Genomic DNA, 23,646 nt, shown 5'->3' with positions numbered 1-23,646 from the left:
CCTCACGTGTCAGTACCTGCATCTCCCGCTCAGGAGGTGCGTGATATTGCGACGCCAAGTACATCAGGGCGTCCATTACAAATCACTTTACAAGACATGGCTAATGTTATGACTGAAGTTTTATCTAAATTACCAGAACTTGGAGGTAAACGCGACCACTCTGGGGTGAGAACAGAGTACGCTGATAATGTTAGAGCCATGTCTGATACTGCGTCACAAATGGCAGAACATGAAGACGGAGAGCTTCATTCTGTGGGTGACGGATCTGATCCAAATAAACTGGATTCAGACATTTCAAATTTTAAATTTAAGCTTGAGAACCTCCGTGTGTTACTAGGGGAGGTATTAGCGGCTCTGAATGATTGTAACACGGTTGCAATCCCAGAGAAAATATGTAGGCTGGATAAATATTTTGCGGTACCGACGTGTACTGACGTTTTTCCTATACCTAAAAGGCTTACAGAAATTGTTAACAAGGAGTGGGATAGACCCGGTGTGCCTTTCTCACCCCCTCCTATATTTAGAAAAATGTTTCCAATAGACGCCACCACACGGGACTTATGGCAGACGGTCCCTAAGGTGGAGGGAGCAGTTTCTATTTTAGCTAAGCGTACCACTATCCCGGTGGAGGATAGCTGTGCTTTTTCAGATCCAATGGATAAAAAGTTAGAGGGTTACCTTAAGAAAATGTTTGTTCAACAAGGTTTTATATTGCAACCCCTTGCATGCATTGCGCCTGTCACGGCTGCGGCGGCATTCTGGTTTGAGTCTCTGGAAGAGACCATTAGCTCAGCTACATTGGATGAGATTACAGACAAGCTTAGAGTCCTTAAGCTAGCTAATTCATTTATTTCTGATGCCGTAGTACATTTAACTAAACTTACGGCTAAGAACTCCGGATTCGCCATTCAGGCGCGCAGAGCGCTGTGGCTTAAATCCTGGTCAGCTGATGTGACTTCTAAATCTAAATTGCTTAACATACCTTTCAAGGGGCAGACCTTATTCGGGCCCGGTTTGAAAGAAATTATCGCTGACATTACTGGAGGTAAGGGACATGCCCTGCCTCAAGACAGAGCCAAACCAAGGGCTAGACAGTCTAATTTTCGTGCCTTTCGCAACTTCAAGGCAGGAGCAGCATCAACTTCCTCCGCTCCAAAACAGGAAGGAACTGTTGCTCGCTACAGACAGGGCTGGAAACCTAACCAGACCTGGAACAAGGGCAAGCAGGCCAGAAAACCTGCTGCTGCCCCTAAGACAGCATGAAGTGAGGGCCCCCGATCCGGAAACGGATCTAGTGGGGGGCAGACTTTCTCTCTTCGCCCAGGCTTGGGCAAGAGATGTCCAGGATCCCTGGGCGTTAGAGATCATATCTCAGGGATATCTTCTGGACTTCAAAGCTTCTCCTCCCAAAGGGAGATTTCATCTTTCAAGGTTGTCAACAAACCAGACAAAGGAGGAGGCGTTTCTACGCTGTGTTCAAGATCTCTTGCTAATGGGAGTGATCCACCCGGTTCCGCGGTCGGAACACGGACAAGGGTTTTACTCAAATCTGTTTGTGGTTCCCAAGAAAGAAGGAACCTTCAGACCAATCTTGGATTTAAAGATACTAAACAAATTCCTAAGAGTTCCATCGTTCAAAATGGAAACTATTCGGACAATTTTACCCATGATCCAAAGGGGTCAGTACATGACCACAGTGGATCTAAAGGATGCGTACCTTCACATACCGATTCACAAGGATCATTACCGGTACCTAAGGTTTGCCTTCCTAGACAGGCATTATCAGTTTGTAGCTCTTCCCTTCGGATTAGCTACGGCTCCAAGAATCTTTACAAAGGTCCTGGGCTCTCTTCTGGCGGTACTAAGACCGCGAGGAATAGCGGTATCTCCGTACCTAGACGACATTCTGATACAAGCGTCAAATTTCCAAACTGCCAAGTCTCATACAGAGTTAGTTCTGGCATTTCTAAGGTCGCATGGGTGGAAGGTGAACGTAGAAAAGAGTTCTCTATTACCACTCACAAGAGTTCCCTTCTTGGGGACTCTTATAGATTCTGTAGAAATGAAAATTTACTTGACAGAGGACAGGTTAACAAAACTTCTAAATGCTTGCCGTGTTCTTCATTCCATTCCACACCCGTCAGTGGCTCAATGCATGGAGGTAATCGGCTTAATGGTAGCGGCAATGGACATAGTACCTTTTGCACGCCTACATCTCAGACCGCTGCAATTGTGCATGCTAAGTCAGTGGAATGGGGATTACTCAGATTTGTCCCCTATGCTGAATCTGGATCAAGAGACCAGAGATTCTCTTCTATGGTGGCTTTCTCGGCCACATCTATCCAGGGGGATGCCCTTCAGCAGGCCAGACTGGACAATTGTAACAACAGACGCCAGCCTATTAGGTTGGGGCGCTGTCTGGAATTCCCTGAAGGCTCAGGGATCATGGACTCAGGAGGAGAGTCTCCTTCCAATAAACATCCTGGAATTGAGAGCAGTTCTCAATGCCCTTCTGTCTTGGCCTCAGTTAGCAACTCTGAGGTTCATCAGGTTTCAGTCGGACAACATCACGACTGTGGCTTACATCAACCATCAGGGAGGGACAAGGAGTTCCCTAGCGATGATGGAAGTTTCAAAGATAATTCGCTGGGCAGAGTCTCACTCTAGCCACCTGTCAGCGATCCACATCCCAGGTGTAGAGAACTGGGAGGCGGATTTCCTAAGTCGCCAGACTTTTCATCCGGGGGAGTGGGAACTTCATCCGGAGGTCTTTGCCCAAATACTTCGACGTTGGGGCATACCAGATATGGATCTCATGGCGTCTCGCCAGAACGCCAAGCTTCCTTGTTACAGGTCCAGATCCAGGGACCCGGGAGCGGTCCTGATAGATGCTCTGACAGCACCTTGGACCTTCAAGATGGCTTATGTGTTTCCACCATTCCCGATGCTTCCTCGATTGATTGCCAGGATCAAACAGGAGAAAGCATCGGTGATTCTAATAGCGCCTGCGTGGCCACGCAGGACCTGGTATGCAGATCTAGTGGACATGTCATCCTGTCCACCTTGGTCACTGCCTCTGAGACAGGACATTCTAATCCAGGGTCCTTTCAAACATCAAAATCTAATTTCTCTGAAGCTGACTGCATGGAGATTGAACGCTTGATTTTATCAAAGCGTGGATTTTCGGAGTCAGTAATTGATACCTTAATACAGGCTAGGAAACCTGTTACCAGGTAAATTTACCATAAGATATGGCGTAAATATTTACACTGGTGCGAATCCAAGAGTTACTCATGGAGTAAGGTTAGGATTCCTAGGATATTGTCTTTTCTACAAGAAGGTTTAGAAAAGGGTTTATCTGCAAGTTCTTTAAAGGGACAGATCTCAGCTCTGTCCATCCTTTTACACAAACGTCTGTCAGAAGTTCCAGACGTTCAGGCTTTTTGTCAGGCTTTGGCCAGGATTAAGCCTGTGTTTAAGACTGTTGCTCCACCATGGAGCTTAAACTTAGTTCTTAACGTTTTACAGGGTGTTCCGTTTGAACCCCTTCATTCCATTGATATCAAGCTGTTATCTTGGAAAGTTCTGTTTTTAATGGCTATTTCCTCGGCTCGTAGAGTTTCTGAGTTATCGGCCTTACATTGTGATTCTCCTTATCTGATTTTTCATTCAGACAAGGTAGTTCTGCGTACTAAACCTGGGTTCTTACCTAAGGTAGTCACTAACAAGAATATCAATCAAGAGATTGTTGTTCCATCATTGTGCCCTAATCCTTCTTCGAAGAAGGAACGACTTCTGCACAATCTAGACGTAGTCCGTGCCTTGAAATTTTATTTACTGGCAACTAAAGATTTTCGACAAACTTCTTCCCTGTTTGTAGTTTACTCTGGACAGAGGAGAGGTCAAAAAGCATCTGCTACCTCTCTCTCTTTTTGGCTTCGTAGTATAATACGTTTAGCCTATGAGACTGCTGGACAGCAGCCTCCTGAAAGAATTACAGCTCATTCTACGAGAGCTGTGGCTTCCACGTGGGCCTTTAAGAATGAGGCCTCTGTTGAACAGATTTGCAAGGCTGCAACTTGGTCTTCTCTTCATACTTTTTCCAAATTTTACAAATTTGACACTTTTGCTTCTTCTGAGGCTGTTTTTGGGAGAAAGGTTCTTCAGGCAGTGGTTCCTTCCGTGTAAAGATCCTGCCTGTCCCTCCCGTCATCCGTGTACTTTAGCTTTGGTATTGGTATCCCATAAGTAATGGATGACCCGTGGACTGACTACACTTAACAGGAGAAAACATAATTTATGCTTACCTGATAAATTCCTTTCTCCTGTAGTGTAGTCAGTCCACGGCCCGCCCTGTTTTTTATGGCAGGTCTAAATTTAAATTAAACTCCAGTCACCACTGCACCCTATAGTTTCTCCTTTCTCGTTTGGTTTCGGTCGAATGACTGGGTGTGACGTAGAGGGGAGGAGCTATATAGCAGCTCTGCTTGGGTGATCCTCTTGCACTTCCTGTTGGGGAGGAGTTAATATCCCATAAGTAATGGATGACCCGTGGACTGACTACACTACAGGAGAAAGGAATTTATCAGGTAAGCATAAATTATGTTTTTACCTCAAAAGTTCCTCAGTAGCCACCTCCCATTGTAAAGGATTTCTAAGCAGCATTTTAGTGTGTCTGTCCTTGGACAGCTTAGGGGGATGAGCCTCGTGAACTCTCATATTATTTCACCAATCAGGTAAAGGAAGCTTACTATGAAATCTCATGAGAGTTAAGTCAAATCTCATGAGATCACAGTAAGAGTTCATGACCTCAGCACTGCTGATGCTGATTGGCTGCTCTTCATTTCTTCATTTTTTTTTAATTTTTACCTGCAGCTGGGAGCAGGTGAAGTATAACTTTTTACACAGAACTTGTGAGGTAAAATATCTTCCTTTTTTACATAGAGATGCTCAGGTGATATTTTCCTGTCAGCTTTTTACAGTTATACTGCATCAGTTTCAAGTGATTTAGCATATGAGTATTATGTCCTTTTAAGTTATGTTATAGCTATGCTTAGTATGTGTTTGACACTATAATAATACAACATTCTACAAAGTTTACAAGCAGAGTAGTGGATTAATCCACTCAATCCTCTGCTTTATCGGAGTTAAATTGCAGGAAAATAGAGCAAATAAAATATTACAATGTAGTTTTTTGCCAAGCATAAATATTTTACAAACTGTGGAGGGGGAAATGATTGTATATTACATTTTTTTAATTGTTAAATGGACATGAAGCTAAAAAATTCTGTAATCTAAAACATGTTTCAAAATGTATTTGTTATTAAAGTGCATTTGTCTTTGGACTAATATGTATTTCTGAATTTTGGCCCATTTATCCACATAACATGTAGATGAATGGATTATAAAAATGGCAAGATAACAACATTTCTTTATATTTATTAGTCACATTGTGTTTAGTTTTTCTTTGGGACTTTCTGCGCCAAAAAAAGAGGCAGAGAACATAGGAAAGGGGGAAGTACCTGAGATAGTTTAACAAATTAGCACATTTTGTTTGCATTGATGTACAGGGGTCTGACCATTCATGTGTACAACTTCTCTCCTAACCTTAAAGAACATTACTAAACGATTGATGTGAAGGCCATGTCCGGCATTAAAGGGACATGCTTGTACACTAGATTTTCATTTGTATACATGTTTTGTAGATTATCCATTTATGTAGCCCATCTGAGAGTGTTTTTGTAACAATGTATAGTTTTGCTTATATTTTTTTATAACATTGGAACTTGGTTAGGAGTCTGAAAATCAGCACAAAGTGTCAGATGTATGCGCTCGTTTCCAGACTACAGCTGGCTCCTGATTGTCCAATCTGTCTTTTCATATGTGGGGGGATCTGCTTTTCCTGGTTTTCAAGCCCCTTCCACTGGGTGCCCCAGCCTAACCTCATCAACAGTGCTAAAGTGGAGCTTTTATGTTGTTTTTTGTTTGTTTTTTTAAAGGTTTTATACTGGATTTTTATATCGGTACCTATGCATATTCTTCTTTATAGTAGTGTCTATTACATATACTGTCCCTTTAAATGTCAAACATGTTTGTCTAATCCACTTTTCAAGGTAGCATAGGGAGGTGGTAGTCTAAGTAGATATCGGCCATCTTAAATCACTTTAGCTTCTGAACAGTTCAGTGATGTATGCCTCTGTCAGCTGCAAGTGCATTTTTTTTGGGGGGGGGGGGGAATAAACTATTTGTGTGCATAATCAGATTTTGTTTTTATTGCAGTCAGTGTAACTACACATACTGCTATTAGGGCTGGGCGATATGGGGGGGGGGGGGAATTGCGATTTAATCATTTTAACGTCAGCCCCTCCTCTGTAATCTACATAAGCCCCATCAGCTCCCAATGTAACCCCCCATAAGCCCCCCTCTGTAACCTACATAAGTCCCATCAGCTCTCACTGTAACCCCCCAATAAGCACCTCCTTTAACATCATAAGCACCGCCTTTAACCACCATCAGCCCCCAACCCACATAAGTCCGAGTGCACCCCCTCCCTGTAACCCGCATCAGCCACAGTGCACCCCCCTCCCTATAACCCGCATCAGCCACAGCGCTCCCTGGTAAGTCGGCTCAATGTCGCAAGGCGGGCACGGCAAGTCGGCGGCCCTCCTGCATGTCATAGGTGCTGTCAAATAGGGCGGGGCTAAAAATTGCATACTCTCGCGGTTTCTCGCGGGATTAATCGTGCAGTCCTAACTGCTATATATAAATATAGATAGATTATGTGTGTGTATATATATATATATATATATAACACACAGAGAAAGTCCAGCACTCACTTACAAGCTCTCAGCTAAGATTTAAAAGCAAAAATGGAAAGGTTAGTTACCGAATTTGGCCAAATGGGACGAGCCCAGGTACCACATTAAGGTCCTTTCCAATACCTGGGACTCTAAAACATCCACACAATGCAAGCTCTCAAATCCAAACTTGATGTGGTACCTGGGCTTGTCCCATTTGGCCAGATGCGGTAACTAACCTTTCCATTTTTGCTTTTAAATCTTAGCTGAGAGCTTGTGAGTGAGTGCTGGACTTTCTCTGTGTGTTGTATTAATTTGTTTTGTAATTTCCCTATGGTTCTTGCACCCAGACCTGTCTGGGTTAACTGCCTGTGACTCTGGGGACAGCACAGCTTCCTGTGAGTGCCCGTGAGCACCCAGGGCTGAGTATGTTACAGGGTCATGGGATGTGTACCCGGTCCGGTATGAGAGTGCAGTCCCCTTCCGTGTTTTGTATATGTCTAAGGTGATTACATAAGCCTGTGCACCCTTCCTTTGTTCCCAGTTTGGATTTGAGAGCTTGCATTGTGTGGCTGTTTTAGGGTCCCAGGTATTGGAAAGGACCTTGATGTGGTACCTGGGCTTTTCCCATTTGGCCAAATGCGGTAACTAACCTTTCCATTTTTTAAAACATCCACACAATGCAAGCTCTCAAATCCAAACTTGATGTGGTACCTGGGCTTGTCCCATTTGGCCAGATGCGGTAACTAACCTTTCCATTTTTGCTTTTAAATCTTAGCTGAGCGCTTGTAAGTGAGTGCTGGACTTTCTCTGTGTGTTGTATTAATTTGTTTTGTAATTTCACTATGGTTCTTGCACCCAGACCTGTCTGGGGTTAACTGCCTGTGACTCTGGGGACAGCACAGCTTCCTGTGAGTGCCCGTGAGCACACAGGGCTGAGCATGTTACAGGGTCATGGCATGTGTACTCGGTCCGGTATGAGAGTGCAGTCCTCTTCCGTGTTTTGTGTGTGTATATATGTATGTATATAACGCAGGGTGCAGCAAACAGGAATCAATAGAAGAAAACAACGTGCACTCCAATGGGAATCCTTTTCCAAATCCAGTCACTTTAATGTGAACGTTTTCGGACCTACAAGTCCGTCCTCAGACAAAAACACCTTTTTTGTCCGAGGACGGACCTGTAGGTCCGAAAACGCTCACAATAAAGTGACTGGATTTGGAAAAAGATTCCCATTGGAGTGCATGTTGTTTTTTTATATATATATATCAGTGCAGTGGAAACGGCACACACCATCAATTTCATCCACCTGGTGCTCTGCTAGAAACAAAGTATACAGTATCTAGGTAATCCCCACGTCTGGCTTCAACGATATAAGGTTACCAAAAAGCAGGCAAAAACACAGGAATATTCCAAAAAAGCCTTTATAAAATAAGTAGAAAGACAAGGGCCTTAACCCATGACGTTTCGGCACCACAGAACCCCTGATATTCAATTTACCTGAGACCAATAAGTTGATCCTGAGCGGGACCGTGCATCACTCCCCCCCCCCCCCCCCCAAGGTCACGCTGAGACACAATGCGCCGAGTACGGACATCATCAGTCCGCACCGGCCCAATCAGATAGCAGCGTGATGAGTTGCCATAGCAATTGGGTAAACAAACGAACAGACCCGAACCTGTAAACTGGGTGATAGTGCACGATCATGGTCACAACCATCCTGAGCGGTAATATCAACAGGGAAAAACTATTATAACACAGTGAAATAAAATGCATGCACAACATGTAATTACAAACCCAGTTTACAGGTTCGGGTCTGTTTGTTTACCCAATTGCTATGGCAACTCATCACGTTGCTATCTGATTGGGCCGGTGCAGACTGATGACGTCAGTACTCTGCGCATTGTGTGTCAGCGTGAGGTGTAGTGGCCTTGGGTGGAGTGATGCACGGCCCTGCTCAGGATCAACTGATAGGTCTCAGGTAAATTGATTATGGTATTTAAGTTTCAGGGGTTCTGTGGTGCTTAGTATGTCTTCACGGCCTCCATTTGAGAAAGGCTCCTGCAAGAGCTGAAATGTCATGGGTTAAGGCCCTTGTCTTTCTACTTATTTTATAAAGGCTTTTTTGGAATATTCCTGTGTTTTTGCCTGCTTTTTGGTAACCCTATATCGTTGAAGCCAGGTGTGGGGATTACCTAGATACTGTGTGTGTATATAGGCCAGGGATTTATCATTTTTCATTAATAGTTTAGTGTTAAAGTGATATTAAACAGTAAGAGATTATATAATATTATAGAATGTTTGTATATTTAAGAAATTTTGCAATATAATTTCATTATTTTCTTCCCTTTTCCTGTAATTTAAAGGGACACATAACCCAAAATATTTCTTTCATGATTCAGATAGAGAATACAATTGTAAACAATATTCCAATTTACTTCTATTATGTAATTTGCTTTATTCTTTAGATACCCTTTGTTGAAGAAATAGCAATGTACATGGCTAAGCCAATCACACAAGGCATCTATTTGCAGCCACCAATCAGCAGCTACTGAGCCTATTTAGATATTATTTTCAACAAAGTATATCAAGAGAATGAAGTACATTGGAAAATTTGTTTAAAATTGCACGCTCTCATGAAAGAAAAAATGTTTCATGTCCCTCTAACTTTGAAAATTGTTGGTTTTCTAAATTCTACTGACTTTCTATAAAGTAAATGGTGCCACCATGTTTGAACTTAAAGGGACATGAAACCTAAACATTTTATTTTATGATTTAGTTAGAACATACAATTTTAAACAACTTTCCAGTTTACTTTTATTATCAAATTTGCTTCATTCTTTTGGTATCATTTGTTGAAGGAGCAACAATGCACTACTGGTTTCTAACTGAACACACGGGTGAGTCAATCACAATCTGTATATATATATGCAGCCACCAATCAGCAGCTAGAACCTAGGTTATTTGCTGCTCCTGAGCTTACCTAGATAAACCTTTCAGCAAAGGATAACAAGAGAAGGAAGCAAATCAAATAATAGAAATAAATTGGAAAGTTGTTGTAAATTGTATGCTCTGTCTAAATCATAAATGTCTATGACTTTACTGTCCCTTATCTGTTTCTCCTGCCAAAGACAATTATGGACAGATGTAAAACAGGCAGTAAAAGAAGGTATTCCACGCAGCTTTGTTTGTAAAAGCAGAGATAAATCAAAAACTAGTTCAAACATGTTGGTGCCCATTATTTTATAAAAACTAAAGTACTGTAAAGAAACTAAACCGTTACACGTACATTTTCAATATTGAAACACTATAATTGTAAGAATACATCTACATATTATTCAAAGGCTAATCTGTCCTTTGAATACATCATTGCGTCTAGCATGTGTTTACTGTTTAACATTGCTTTAAAGAGTTGTAGCTTGTATATTGCAGGGGGGCATAGCTATGACTGGTAGGTGGGTAGGTAGGTGACCTGCATTTGTTGGGGGGGGTTAAAGGGACAGTCAACACTTCCGTTAAAATTATTTATTTGATATTGAAAAATAAAAACCGAAGATCCGCCTGCACTATACCCCTTCTGCCTTGCCGCCTTGCTTCTGTACTAATCACCGTCGCTAACTTCTCTAATACCAGGTAAAAATGGCAGCCGAACTCCCCCCACCGTTACGTAGCTGCCTTCTTCTTCAAATGATCAGCAAATCAGGATTCAATCCTCGGTCAGAAATTGCGCGCGCTTGCAATTTCTGGTGTTATGCAAAATAGTGGACATTTGGGAATAAAAGGATCATCTATCTTTTTAAACAATAAAAATTATGGAGTAGACTGTCCCTTTAAAAAAAAAAAAATATATATATATATATATATATATATGAGAGAGAGATATTTTCCAATATTTTTCCAATATTCCAGTGCCCAGGGTGCAACAAAAATAGTAAACAAAAGAAGAACAGAAAGTGCACTCTCCAGGAATTTTCTAAAAGTCCTGGAGACTGCACTTGCTGTTCTTCATTTATTTATTTATTTATATATATATATATATATATATATATATATATATATACGTAAGGATTTGCACTCTCGCTGACAATATATAAACAACAACCAGAGTGCTGGACAAGGTAATAGTATAAAATGTAATACGGCCGCACTTGCTGGATTTAATTAAAGTGAATGTCAACTTTCATGATAAAAACTATTAAAAACAGGGGCACTGCTTCTTCCTGCTGTAGATGTGGAGGGTTTAGTAGTGCGCTGGTAAAAAAGGTAGTAACCAAACACCTAAAGGGTCGAAAGATCCTTCCGTCTTTCAAAAAACGATAGAGTGTGTGATTGGGAGTGATAGGTGCGCTACTTATAGCTAAAGGTATACTTAAAATATAATCGATATATATCAAAGAAAGATAAGTGAGCAATATAAGAATGTGAATACTGAATAAAACTAAATAGTGTTCATTACTAAATAGTGTTCATTATTAAATTGCTATTTTTATAGCACTTGGTGAGATGATAAAGAAAATATGAGTCACTGTGAGTGGAAAATATATTTTATAGATTTTTAAAAAAAAGCATATTAACAATATAATAGTTATACTAAAAACATCAATTTAAAGGGACGTCTCCCTTGTTATATAAAATTCTCAGATATAAAAACATGCATAGAATATTTGACACTTTAATAGTGTTTACATATGCTGCCCCATACACAAATTTATGCAAGTGTCCGTCTCTATTGAACGTATAGGCAAATAGTTGGTGTTTGTATATCCTGCTATATTCAGGTAGATAATAACAGCGGTGCAGTTCAGATTTGCATAACACTTTAGCCGATGTTACAAAAGTTACTTAATAACAGCGGTGCAGTTCAGATTTGCATAACACTTTAGCCGATGTTACAAAAGTTACTTCTAGACAGGTATTTTCTCCGGGTGAGACAGGTTACTATACAATATTTTCTCAGTACCTGTTATTCTCCAAACCCGTCTGCAGCGTCCGAATCCCCTTCTCACCTGGTAACTGATCAGCGCCGCATGTGTCCTGGCGTCTGACGTCACAGCTTGGTATCTCGGGTGGGATTGGCTGGGATTTGTTAAAGAACAGACAAATTCTTTTGAATGATGAGAAGAAAACTTTTATAAAGTAACGATATTTGTAGATGGATCCTGCACTTAGTGCTAAATGCACGCAGGATATTGAAGGTTCCAATAGGAGTGTAATAGGCAACCCGGGTTGTTACAGCTTATAAACTGAAATCGTAAGGTATCCAGAAAAAGACAGTCTCTTTGTGTATTTATTTCACACAATTGCAGGGTCAGCAGTCACAAGGTCGACGCGTTTCGCTCAATAGAGCTTTATCAAGATCTTCATATAAAGGGATGTTAAACAGTCGGTTTCATTGTAGTATTAAAGCACTAAGCAGTTGCTTATACTTAAGGAGCACTCAATGAAGTAGAATTGCTTAATAAAAAAAACAATGTAATACCTCTTCTGAATTTAAAATAAGCAATACATATTTTGTTTTCTGACAAATTTATTTTTTCTCCCAATTTTTAAGCCCACTGTATCATATGACATACATTAGCCAATCAGACTAGTAGATGTACTTGTGCAGATGCTCAGTAGGATCTTGTTCCCCAGAAAGTGTGTGTATATAACCAGGTTTGTGCAGAATTTGTGAACGGTAGTAAATTGGAAAGTGTCTTAAAACTGCATGATTTCTCTGAATCATAAAAGTTTATTTTGACTTGAGTGTCCCTTTAATAGAAAGCATTGTAGCATGTAGTATTAATCTATTTAAATGGATTTTACCTTTTTTATTTATTTTTTTACACTACATTTGTGCAGTGTCTTTTACTTCCTGTCAGAGTCATACAAGCAGGAGGGGGCCTTTGCAGGGAGGTTTCTTAGCTTAATGTCCTAAAACGACCAGGTAACAAGGAGTCAAATTTGCTCACGCCCAAAACTGACAGAGTAAAAACTCAGGTTTCCATCTAAAGGGGAAGAGAGTCCACGGCTTCATTCATTACTGTTGGGAATTTAGAACCTGGACACCAGGAGGACGCAAAGACACCCCAGCCAAAGGCTTAAATACCTTCCCTACTTCCCTCATCCCCCAGTCATTCTTTGCCTTTCGTCACAGAAGGACGGCATAGAAGTGCCAAAGATCAGAGTAGTCTCTTATGGAGGGTAGTACTCTTCGCATTGTGACTGGAGGTTTAAGTATTCCTGTCAGCCTCTCATTGAGAGCCTGGGCGAAAGTTAGAGTCTGGAGATGCAGGGAGAGTCTTTCTGCGAAACCATCCCGACTCATATTAACAGCTCCACAAGTAATCAGCGTTGACGAGTTTCGCTGCCTGCTTTTTACACTCAAGTCCATGTCAGGAGCGAGGCTTCTAACCTGTCACACTTGAAGGGCCTTGTTCCTGTTCCACGGCGTAGATTCTGGCAAGATCGTTTCATTTTTTATTACATAATGATAACACGGAAGACAGGGTCACAGTGTGATGCCTTTTATCTTTTAAGAATCAAAGGTTAATATTCCTGGAAAGGGGATTATTGAACACAAGGGGTTTATACATGATATTGTTTATTGTGTCATTGCAGAGCCCCAGGGTCCAACCATTACTCCTGCGGGAGAGATTAGTTGGCCGTCAGATTTTGCGGATCAACTGCAAACGGCGGTATTGAAAGTGATCCATGCCTTACCACGTTCTGCTAAGCGCAAGCATAGGGCGTATCATGGTGGCCCGCCCCAGCGGTTGTCTACGCCAATGGAAATATCAGAGGCGTTATACGATGACGAGGCTCACTCCGACTCGTCAGAGGAGAGGCCCCTTCTGGGTCATAGTCTGTGTCATCTAAACCTCCGGCTGCGGAGAAGCCTGACTTTAGGATTAGGATAGAGAATTTGCGCTTTTTGCTGCAGCAAGTGCTTGTTACTCTAGAGGTTCCGGAACCAAAGCTTTCGGAGGAACCTGCGATTCCTAAGCTTTATAAGGTATATGAGGACAGGGTGGTACCTTTTGGCCTTCCCGGTTCCTGTTAAGATGGCTAATATTATTAAGAATGAATGGGAGCGATTAGGTTCTTCCTTTTCCCATTCCGGACTCTCAGCTTGAGCTGTGAGGTACTGTCCCTAAGGTGGATGGTGCTATCTCCACGCTCACGAAGCGAATAACTGTTCCCCTCGAGGATAGTTCGTCGTTTTAAAGAGCCCATGGATAAAAAGTTGGAAAACATGTTAGGGAGGTGTTTAAACATACAGGGTTTGTTTATACAGCCGGCCGCAGCCATAGCCGCGGTTGCTGGAGTTGCGACATATTGATGTGAATCCCTGTGTGAAATGGTCGAGGAGGAGACTTCCCTCGATGAGATACAGGATAAGATTAAAGCGCTGAAGGTCGCCAATTCTTTCATCTGTGATGCCAATATGCAAATTATTCGCCTGAACGCTAAGGTGTCAGGTTTTTCCGTTTTAGCTCGCAGGGCTCTGTGGCTAAAGTCTTGGTCTGTGGACATGACCTCTAAGTTGAGGCTGTTGTCCCTGCCTTTTTAAGGAAAGATTCTCTTCGATCCAGGATTGTATTTGATCATATCCACGGTTACGGGAGGCAAGGGAGCTTTCCTACTGCAGGATAAGAAGGCGAAGCCTAAAGGATCTACTTTTCGTTCCTTTCGTGCGGACAAGGCCCAGCGCCAGCAGCCCGCTGCAAAAGCGGACCAGTCCAAGGGAACTTTGAAGCCGACTCATTCTTGGAACAAGTCTAAGCAGAGCAAGAAGCACACTGAGACAAAATCGGCATGAATGGGCGGCCCTCGACCGGTCTCCGGACCAAGTAGGGGGCAGATTATCTCTCTTCTCAGAGGCCTGGTTACAGGACGTTCAGGGCCCTTGGGCTCTGAAGGTTGTCGCCCAGGGTTACAGGATAGGGTTCAGATCTCATCTTCCCAGGGGCAGATTCCTCCTGTCAAACTTGTCTTCAAGACTTGAAAAGAGAGAGGCCTTTCTAGAGTGTGTGAGAGATCTCTCTTCTCTCTGTGTTATCGTTCCAGTACCCCTAGTAGAAAGGGTCTAGGGTACTATTCAAAACTTTTTGTGGTTCCAAAAGAAGGTGGACACATTCCGACCGATTCTGGACCTAAAGTGTTTAAACACGTCTTGCCCTTCAGTCCTCCTCAAGCCCCTCTGGCTCAGTGTATGGAGGTGATCGACTCATGGTTTCCAGCATAGACGTCATTCCGTTCGCCAGGTTCCATCTCAGACCTCTTCAATTGTGCATGTTGAAACAGTGGAACGGCGATCATATCACAGCGGATATCCATGGATGCTCGGACTTGGATTTCCCTCTTTGTGGATCCGTCCGGAGCAACTGTCCATGGGAACATACTTCTTGAGACCATCTTGGGAGATTGTGACCACGGGCGCGAGGCTGGCAGGATGGGGAGCTGTTTGGGGTGCCAGGATGGCACAAGGAAAATGGTCCCAGGAGGAGTCTCTGCTTCCGATAAATATTCTGGAACTCCGAGCAATCTACAATGCTCTGAAGGTATGGCCTCCTCTGGGGGTCGTTCAGCTTCATCAGAGTCCAGACCGACAACATTACCTCGGTGTCTTACATCAACCATCAAGGGGGTACGAGGAGCTCCATGAGGGAGGTGTCTCGGATCTTGGAGTGGGCGGAGTCCCACGGCTGCTCGCTCTCAGCGATTCACATTCCAGGTGTGGACAACTGAGAAGCAGACTTTCTCAGCAGGCAATCCTTCAATCTGGGAGAATGGTCTCTTCAACCTAAAGTGTTTGCAGAGATTTGTCTCAGGTGGGGAACGCCGGAGATAGATCTCATGGCGTCCAGACTCAATTACAAGCTACCCCGATACGGGCCGAGGTCTAGGGATCCCCAGGGAGAGCTGATAGATGCATTAGCGGTGCCTTGGGGGTTCAGCCTAGCTTACATTTTTCCACCGTTACCACTTCTACCTCGTTTTGTTACACGTGTCAAACAGGAGCGAGCTTCGGCCATTCTGATTGGTCCATCATGGCCATGGAGGGCGTGGTTTGCGGATCTGGTGGGGATGTCATCCTCTCCACGGTGGAGGTTACCCTGTCGCAGGGATCTGCTCGAACAGGACCCGTTTCAACATCAAAATCTTGATTCTCTTAGGCTAACTACGTGGAGATTGAACACCTAGTCTTTGCCAAGAGACCCTTTTCTGAAGGTGTGATTGATACTCTAATTCAGGCAAGGAAGCCAGACACTCGTCGCAACTACTATAAGGTGTGGAGGACTTACTTGTCCTGGTGTGAGAAGCATGGATATCCTTGGCATATGGTGAAGGTATCTAGGATGCTGTCCTTTCACCAAGATGGTTTGGAGAAGGATCTTGGCGCCAGTTCCTTAAAGGCATTATCAGTCTTTTTGCATAGGAGACTCTCTGAGCTCCCTTGCATCCAATCTTTTGTTCAGGCTCTGTCCAGAATCTGGTCAGTCTTTAGACAGTCTGCTCCCCTATGGAGCTTAAACTTGGTCCGTAAAGTATTGCAGAAGGTTCTGTTTAAGCCTATGCATTCTTTTAACATTAAGATTCTATCCTGGAAGGTTCTCTTCCTGTTGGCCATTGCATCGGTGCACAGAGTTTCTGAACTAGCTGCCTTGCAATGTAAGCCTCCTTTATCTGTTTTTTTTTTTTTATGCGGATAAGGCTGTGCTTCGCACTGGTTTGGGTTTTCTTCCCAAGGTGGTGTCTAACCGTAACATCAATCAGGAAATAGTGGTTCCTTCTTTGTGTCCTAACCCTTCTTCTTCTAAAAAGAGGTTACTTCATAACCTGGATGTGGTTCGTGCCCTAAAGTTTTATCTTCAGGCTACAAACGATTTAACAGTCTACATCTCTTTTTATCGTGTATTCAGGGAAGCGCAAGGGGCAGAAAGCCTCTTCTACTTCTTTGTCCTTTTGGTTGAGGAGCTTGATTCGATTGGCCTATGAGACAGCGGGACATGAGCCTCCTCAGAGGATCATGGCTCATTCAACTAGAGCTGTGGCTTTGTCTTGGGCCTTCAAGAATTTTTTAAAGGGGCTACCTGGTCCTCCTTATACACTTTTTTACAAAGTTTTATAAATTTGACGTTTTTTCTTCTGCCTAAGCTGGTTTTGGGAGAGAGGTTTTGCAGGCTGTGGTGCCCTCAGATTAGGGTCCGCCTTTTACCCTCCCGGTTTAATTCAGTGTCCTCTAGAGTTTGGGTATGTGTTTCCCAAAAGTAATGAATGAAGCCGTGGACTCTCCTCCCCTTTAGATGGAAAACATAAATTATGCCTACCTGATAATTTCATTTCTATCGAGGGGAGGAGAGTCCACGGCTCCCGCCCTTATCTGCGATGGGCGGACCTAAATTTAATTATCTTCTGGCACCATTTATACCCTGATATTTCTCCTACTGTTCCTTGTTTCCTCCTCAGAATGACTGGGGGATGAGGGAAGTGGGGAAGGTATTTAAGCCTTTGGCTGGGGTGTCTTTGCCTCCTCCTGGTGGCCAGGTTCTAAATTCCCAACAGTAATGAATGAAGCTGTGGACTCTCCTCCCCTCGATGGAAATGAAATTATCAGGTAAGCATAATTTATGTTTTTAAAAATGTTCCACTCTTATCACACTGGGGCCAGAGCTACACTGAGAATTTCTAAGTGGTAATTTTTAAAGAAAGTAATTTAATTTTTTTTTTGTTACACAATCTGTTACTTTTTATGCTTACTTTTATTTAATATGTGCACTGTTTAATATCCCTTTAATTTTGTTGTCTGTTTTTAATGTCTTTAGGGCGCCTATTGTTTTGTTACTCTGGTAGCATTTGGGAAAGCATATTTCTTCTGACAGTATTTGCAAATTGCAGTTCTTTGCTCAGAAAAAATTGCAGTCAAAAAGTTTCATAAGTCTTTCATAAAAGTCTTCATGTTTTATAGTTTTTTAGAAATAATTTTGGAGGTTTAAATATATGAACACTATGTCATAAATATATAATTTATCATTGTAAAGAAAATATTCTATACTCCAAGCCCAATCTCCCCCCAATTTTTCCTTTTTTCCCCAGGGCCTTTTCATTATAGTCTGCTCACTGTTAAAGGGACATTCAACACTTAGTGTAACATGTTTTGATATTGTAAATTAAAAAACGGAGGTCCGCCTACACTATACCCCTCCTCCACCCTCCTCCCAGAATCCAGTCCTCGGACAGAAATTGCAAGCGCGTGCAATTTCTGTCCGAGGACTGGATTCTGATTTGCTTATCAGTTGAAGAAGAAGGCAGCTACGTAATAGTGGGGGGAGTTCGGCATCCATATTGACCGGGTATTAGAGTAGTTAGCGCCGCTGATTAGGACAGAAGGCGGCAAGGGAGGAGGGGTATAGTGTAGACGGACCTCCGTTTTTTAATTTACAATATCAAAACATGTTACACTAAGTGTTGAATGTCCCTTTAAGCATTGCTGTCATTATATTCTTTTATGTTTTTTTGTTGTTGTTTTTTCAGACTCGGAATTAGCATACCCGTGTCTTAAAAAAACCTGTCCCCCGAAGCCGGTTTTACCTCTCTATAGTAAGGATCCCAACATCAATTTCACAGCCAATGTTCCTGACAATGGTGTTTTTAAAGCTACAACTAGTACGTGAGTATTGTTTCAGTTCATGTCGTGCAGTTTTTATCTGAATGGTAAAGTAAATGTATTTGAGATATGCTGTTTCTATTACCCCAAATGGCATTAACCATAAATTATGTTTGTAATTTTTCATAAACAGTAAAAGAACTGTTGTGAATAAGAAGGCTGCAGCTGCTCCTACACGAGGGTGAGTAACCAAACTGAGAAAATATATAAAACATTTTTTACATCTGTTAATCTTGTGAAGAAAAGATTGATAATGAATACTATTATTAGGTAGTGTACTGTAAAATAGTTTTTCCCTTAATATGTTTTACAATAACCAGCTGTATGGGAAATTGCTTATTTTTGTTTGTTTTTGTTGTGAAATAGCTGGCTAAAATCTTTAAAACCACAACCCATTAAAAGAGGTTGAGCTTGCAGGGAAATCAGATTTCCTTATTTTATCATTTTCTGTAGACACACATACTTCTTTATATTATCTCTAAATATCAAACTCCAACACTTAGAGCCTGATGATTAGACTCTTGCTTGGAGAGAAATTGCAGTGCAGACTTCACAGGAGCTGAACTCACTAAATGCTAAACGAAAAACGATGGATCACTCCAGCACTGCAAGGTCTCTCACAAGGTTCTACACAGGCAAGTTTTGCTATACTTGTCTAAGAGTTGTTCTCTGTTTTTCTGTATGTGAAGGAGAGACAAGCCCAGTGCAGTATAGCACTGCATGATATGAGATTTTTAGGTACACTTATACTTTGTGCTTTTGTATTTTCTTCTTAAACGGGAAGAGTCCACAGCTACATTCATTACTTTTGGGAATTTAGAACCTGGCCACCAGGAGGAGGCAAATACACCCCAGCCAAAGGCTTAAATACCTCCCCACTTACCTCATCCCCCAGTCGTTCTTTGCAGGTTGGCAGAAAAGTGTCAGAAGTTCGAGATAGTCTCTTTCTTAAGGAGGTTAGTACTCTTCGAAATGGGACTGGAGTTTTAAGTAATCCTGTCAGCCTCTCAGTGAGAGCATGGATGAAAGTTAGAGGCCGGAGATGCAGGGAGTGTCTTTCTGCGAAACCATCCCGACTCAGAGTAACAGCTCCTTGGCAATCAGCGTTGACGAGTTTCGCTGCCTGCCTTTATTCACTCAAGTCCATGTCAGAAGCGAGGCTACCATCTGTCACACTTGAAGGGCCGTATTCCTGTTCCACTGCGTAGATTCCGGTAAGATTGTTTCATTTTACTTCATCATCAGTTAGATTACGAGTTTTCAGCGCTAAATGGAAATTACCGACTGCCACAAAAACGGTGTTATTTCACCTCCCTATAGTGCTGCTATTACAGGTTTTCAAAAAGCAGGCTTGTGCGGGCGATATGGTGGCGTTGAGCTCCATACCGCACCGAAATACAAGCGCTGCTTTGACGTGCTCGTGCTTTATTTCCCCATAGACATTAATGTGGAGAGCCGGCAAAAAAGAAGCCTAACACTATTGGCTGAAAGATTTCTTTCAGCCAATAGGAATTAAAGGGGAAAAAATCCTATTGGCTGTTGCAATCAGCCAATATTATTATTATCAGGTATTTGTAGAGCGCCAACAGATTCCGCAGCACTGTAAACATAGTCGGTGTACAGGATAGCTTTTGTAGGGGTCAAATGGGTAGAGGGCCCTGCCGAGAGTTTCACTGTTGTAGTCGGCTCTTGTGAAGCGATCTGTAAACAGCTGGGCCCATAGGCTTACATTCTAAGGGGTTCAAGGGGAAAGCAATGGAGTTGGGAAAGGTTAGTGTTAGTTGTATGCATCCCTGAATAGTAGAGTTTTTAGGGAGTGCTTGAAGCTGTTAAAACTAGGGGAGAGTCTTATGGAGCGAAGCAGGGAATTCCACAAGATGGGGGCCAGTCTGGAGAAGTCCTGTAAACGGGAATGTGAGGAAGTAACAGGAGAGGAGGAGATCCTGAGCTGATCGAAGGGGACGGGAGGGAGAGTATCTAGAGACAAGTTCTGAGATGTAGGGGGGAGCAGTGCAGTTGAGAGCTTTGTATGTCAGAGTGAGGATTTTATGTTTAATCCTAGAGGCAAGAGGAAGCCAGTGAAGGGATTGGCAGAGAGGTGCAGCAGATGAAGAGCGACAAGTAAGGAAGATGAGCCTGGCAGAGGCATTCATAATGGATTGTAAAGGAGCTATGCGGCAGCTAGGTAGACCAGAGAGGACGGAGTTGCAGTAGTCGAGGCGGGAAAGGATGAGAGAGTGGATTAAAATCCTGGTTGTATCTTGTGTAAGGAAATGTCTAATTTTAGCGATGTTTTTAAGGTGGAAGCGGCAGGCTTTAGCCAAGGACTGAATGTGAGGAGTGAAGGAAAGATCTGAGTCAAGTGTGACCCCAAGACATCGGGCTTGCGGGGTAGGGGTAATGATGGAATTATCAACAGTTATAGAAATTTTGGTGGTGGAGACATTGGAAGAAGCGGGAAAAATAAGGAGTTCAGTTTTGGAGAGATTTTGCTTAAGGTAGTGAGAGGACATTCAAGATGAGATGTGAGAAAAACAGTTAGTGACACGGGTTAGTAAGGAAGGAGGTAGGTCTGGTGCAGAGAGGTAGATTTGGGTGTCATTGGCATACAAATGGTATTGAAACCCATGGGACTTTATTAAGGAACCTAGTGACGACGTGTAGATTGAAAAGAGAAGGGGACCAAGGACAGAGCCTTGAGGTACCCCAACAGAAAGTGGTAACGGGGCAGAGGATGCTCCGGAGAAGGCTACACTAAATGTACGGTTAGTCAGATAAGAAGAGAACCACGAGAGAGCTGTGTCACAGATGCCGAAGGATTGGAGGGGTTGGAGCAGAAGAGGGTGGTCAACAGTGTCAAAGGCTGCAGACAGGTCAAGGAGGGTAATCAGAGAGAAGTGGCCTTTGGATTTTGCTGTAAGTAGGTCATTGGTAACCTTGACAATTGCTGTCTCTGTAGAGTGATGGGAACGAAATCCAGATTGCGGTGGGTCAAGAAGAGAGTTTAGTGTAAGGAAATGGGATAGACGTGCATAAACTAGCTTTTCGAGGAGCTTTGAGGCAAGAGGGAGTAGAGAAATAGGGCGGTAATTGGAAGGGGAGGTTGGATCGAGGGATGGTTTTTTGAGGATAGGTGTGACCAGTGCATGTTTTAGAGATGAGGGAAATATACCAGTGCTGAGGGAGAGGTTGAACATGTGTGTGAGTATGGGGGTGAGGGTAGAAGAGAGGGATGGGAGTAGCTGTGAGGGGATGGTGTCGAGGGGACAGTTGGTGTGGTGGGAGGACAGTATAAGGGCAGAAACCTCATCCTCATTAACAGGGGCAAAAGAGCTGCATTTCTTCTGTTAAGTGTGATCAGTCCACGGGTCATCATTACTTCTGGGATATTACTCCTCCCCAACAGGAAGTGCAAGAGGATTCACCCAGCAGAGCTGCATATAGCTCCTCCCCTCTACGTCACTCCCAGTCATTCTCTTGCACCCAACGACTAGATAGGATGTGTGAGAGGACTATGGTGATTATACTTAGTTTTATATCTTCAATCAAAAGTTTGTTATTTTAAAATAGCACCGGAGTGTGTTATTACCTCTCTGGCAGAGTTTGAAGAAGAATCTACCAGAGTTTTGCTATGATTTTAGCCGGAGTAGTTAAGATCATATTGCTGTTCTCGGCCATCTGAGGAGTAAGGTAAACTTCAGATCAGGGGACAGCGGGCAGATGAATCTGCATAGAGGTATGTAGCAGTTTTTATTTTCTGACAATGGAATTGATGAGAAAATCCTGCCATACCGATATAATGTCATGTATGTATACTTTACACTTCAGTATTCTGGGGAATGGTACTTCACTAGAATTACACTGTAAGAAATACATAAAGCTGTTTAATAACTAGAGATTATGTTTAACGTTTTTGCTGGAATGTAAAATCGTTTTCATTTGCTGAGGTACTGTGTGAATAAATGTTTGGGCACTATTTTTCCACTTGGCAGTTGCTTAATCTGTTTTTCTGACAGTTTCTGTTCTCCCTCACTGCTGTGTGTGAGGGGGAGGGGCCGTTTTTTGGCGCTTTTTCTATGCATCAAATATTTCAGTCAGCAACTCATTGTATTCCCTGCATGATCCGGTTCATCTCTACAGAGCTCAGGGGTCTTCAAAACTTATTTTGAGGGAGGTAATTTCTCTCAGCAGAGCTGTGAGAATTATAGTTTGACTGAGATAAAAAACGTTTATTCTGTATTTTGTTTCCTGCTTTCAGAATTTGTTATCTTTGCTAATGGGATTAAACCTTTGCTAAAGTTGTGTTGTTTACAAGGATTGAGGCTATAACTGTTTCAATTTATTAATTTTCAACTGTCATAGATCTTCTGTGCTTCTTAAAGGCACAGTACATTTTAATATTATTCTAATTGAATTGTATTTCCAAGTTGCAAGTTTATTTGCTAGTGTGTTAAACATGTCTGATTCAGAGGATGATACCTGTGTCATTTGTTGCAATGCCAAAGTGGAGCCCAATAGAAATTTATGTACTAACTGTATTGATGCTACTTTAAATAAAAGTCAATCTGTACAAATTGAACAAATTTCACCAAACAACGAGGGGAGAGTTATGCCGACTAACTCGCCTCACGTGTCAGTACCTACATCTCCCGCTCAGAGGGAGGTGCGTGATATTGTAGCGCCGAGTACATCTGGGCGGCCATTACAAATCACATTACAGGATATGGCTACTGTTATGACTGAGGTTTTGGCTAAATTACCAGAACTAAGAGGTAAGCGTGATCACTCTGGGGTGAGAACAGAGTGCGCTGATAATATTAGGGCCATGTCAGACACTGCGTCACAGGTGGCAGAACATGAGGACGGAGAACTTCATTCTGTGGGTGACGGTTCTGATCCAAACAGACTGGATTCAGATATTTAAAATTTTAAATTTAAACTGGAAAACCTCCGTGTATTACTAGGGGAGGTGTTAGCGGCTCTGAATGATTGTAACACAGTTGCAATACCAGAGAAAATGTGTAGGTTGGATAAATATTTTGCGGTACCGACGAGTACTGAGGTTTTTCCTATACCTAAGAGACTTACTGAAATTGTTACTAAGGAGTGGGATAGACCCGGTGTGCCGTTCTCACCCCCTCCGATATTTAGAAAAATGTTTCCAATAGACGCCACCACAAGGGACTTATGGCAAACGGT

At 42.6% G+C, this 23,646-nt stretch overlaps 1 protein-coding gene across 1 annotated transcript in view; it reads left to right on the top strand.

Annotated features, from left to right (window-relative positions):
- Positions 1 to 23,646, top strand: part of KNSTRN (kinetochore localized astrin (SPAG5) binding protein) — a 107,948-nt gene that overhangs the window by 20,714 nt on the left and 63,588 nt on the right. The window contains exons 3-4 of the mRNA XM_053697897.1: positions 18,315 to 18,450; positions 18,581 to 18,628. Of these exons, the coding sequence (XP_053553872.1) occupies positions 18,315 to 18,450; positions 18,581 to 18,628 (184 nt within the window). The remainder of the gene's footprint in view (positions 1 to 18,314; positions 18,451 to 18,580; positions 18,629 to 23,646) is intronic.

This window comes from Bombina bombina, chromosome 1 (genome assembly GCF_027579735.1).
Source record: "Bombina bombina isolate aBomBom1 chromosome 1, aBomBom1.pri, whole genome shotgun sequence".
In the NCBI taxonomy this organism is placed as follows: Eukaryota; Metazoa; Chordata; class Amphibia; order Anura; family Bombinatoridae; genus Bombina; species Bombina bombina.
Note: the sequence above shows the minus strand (reverse complement) of the source record. Positions and strands in the feature narration are given on the sequence as shown.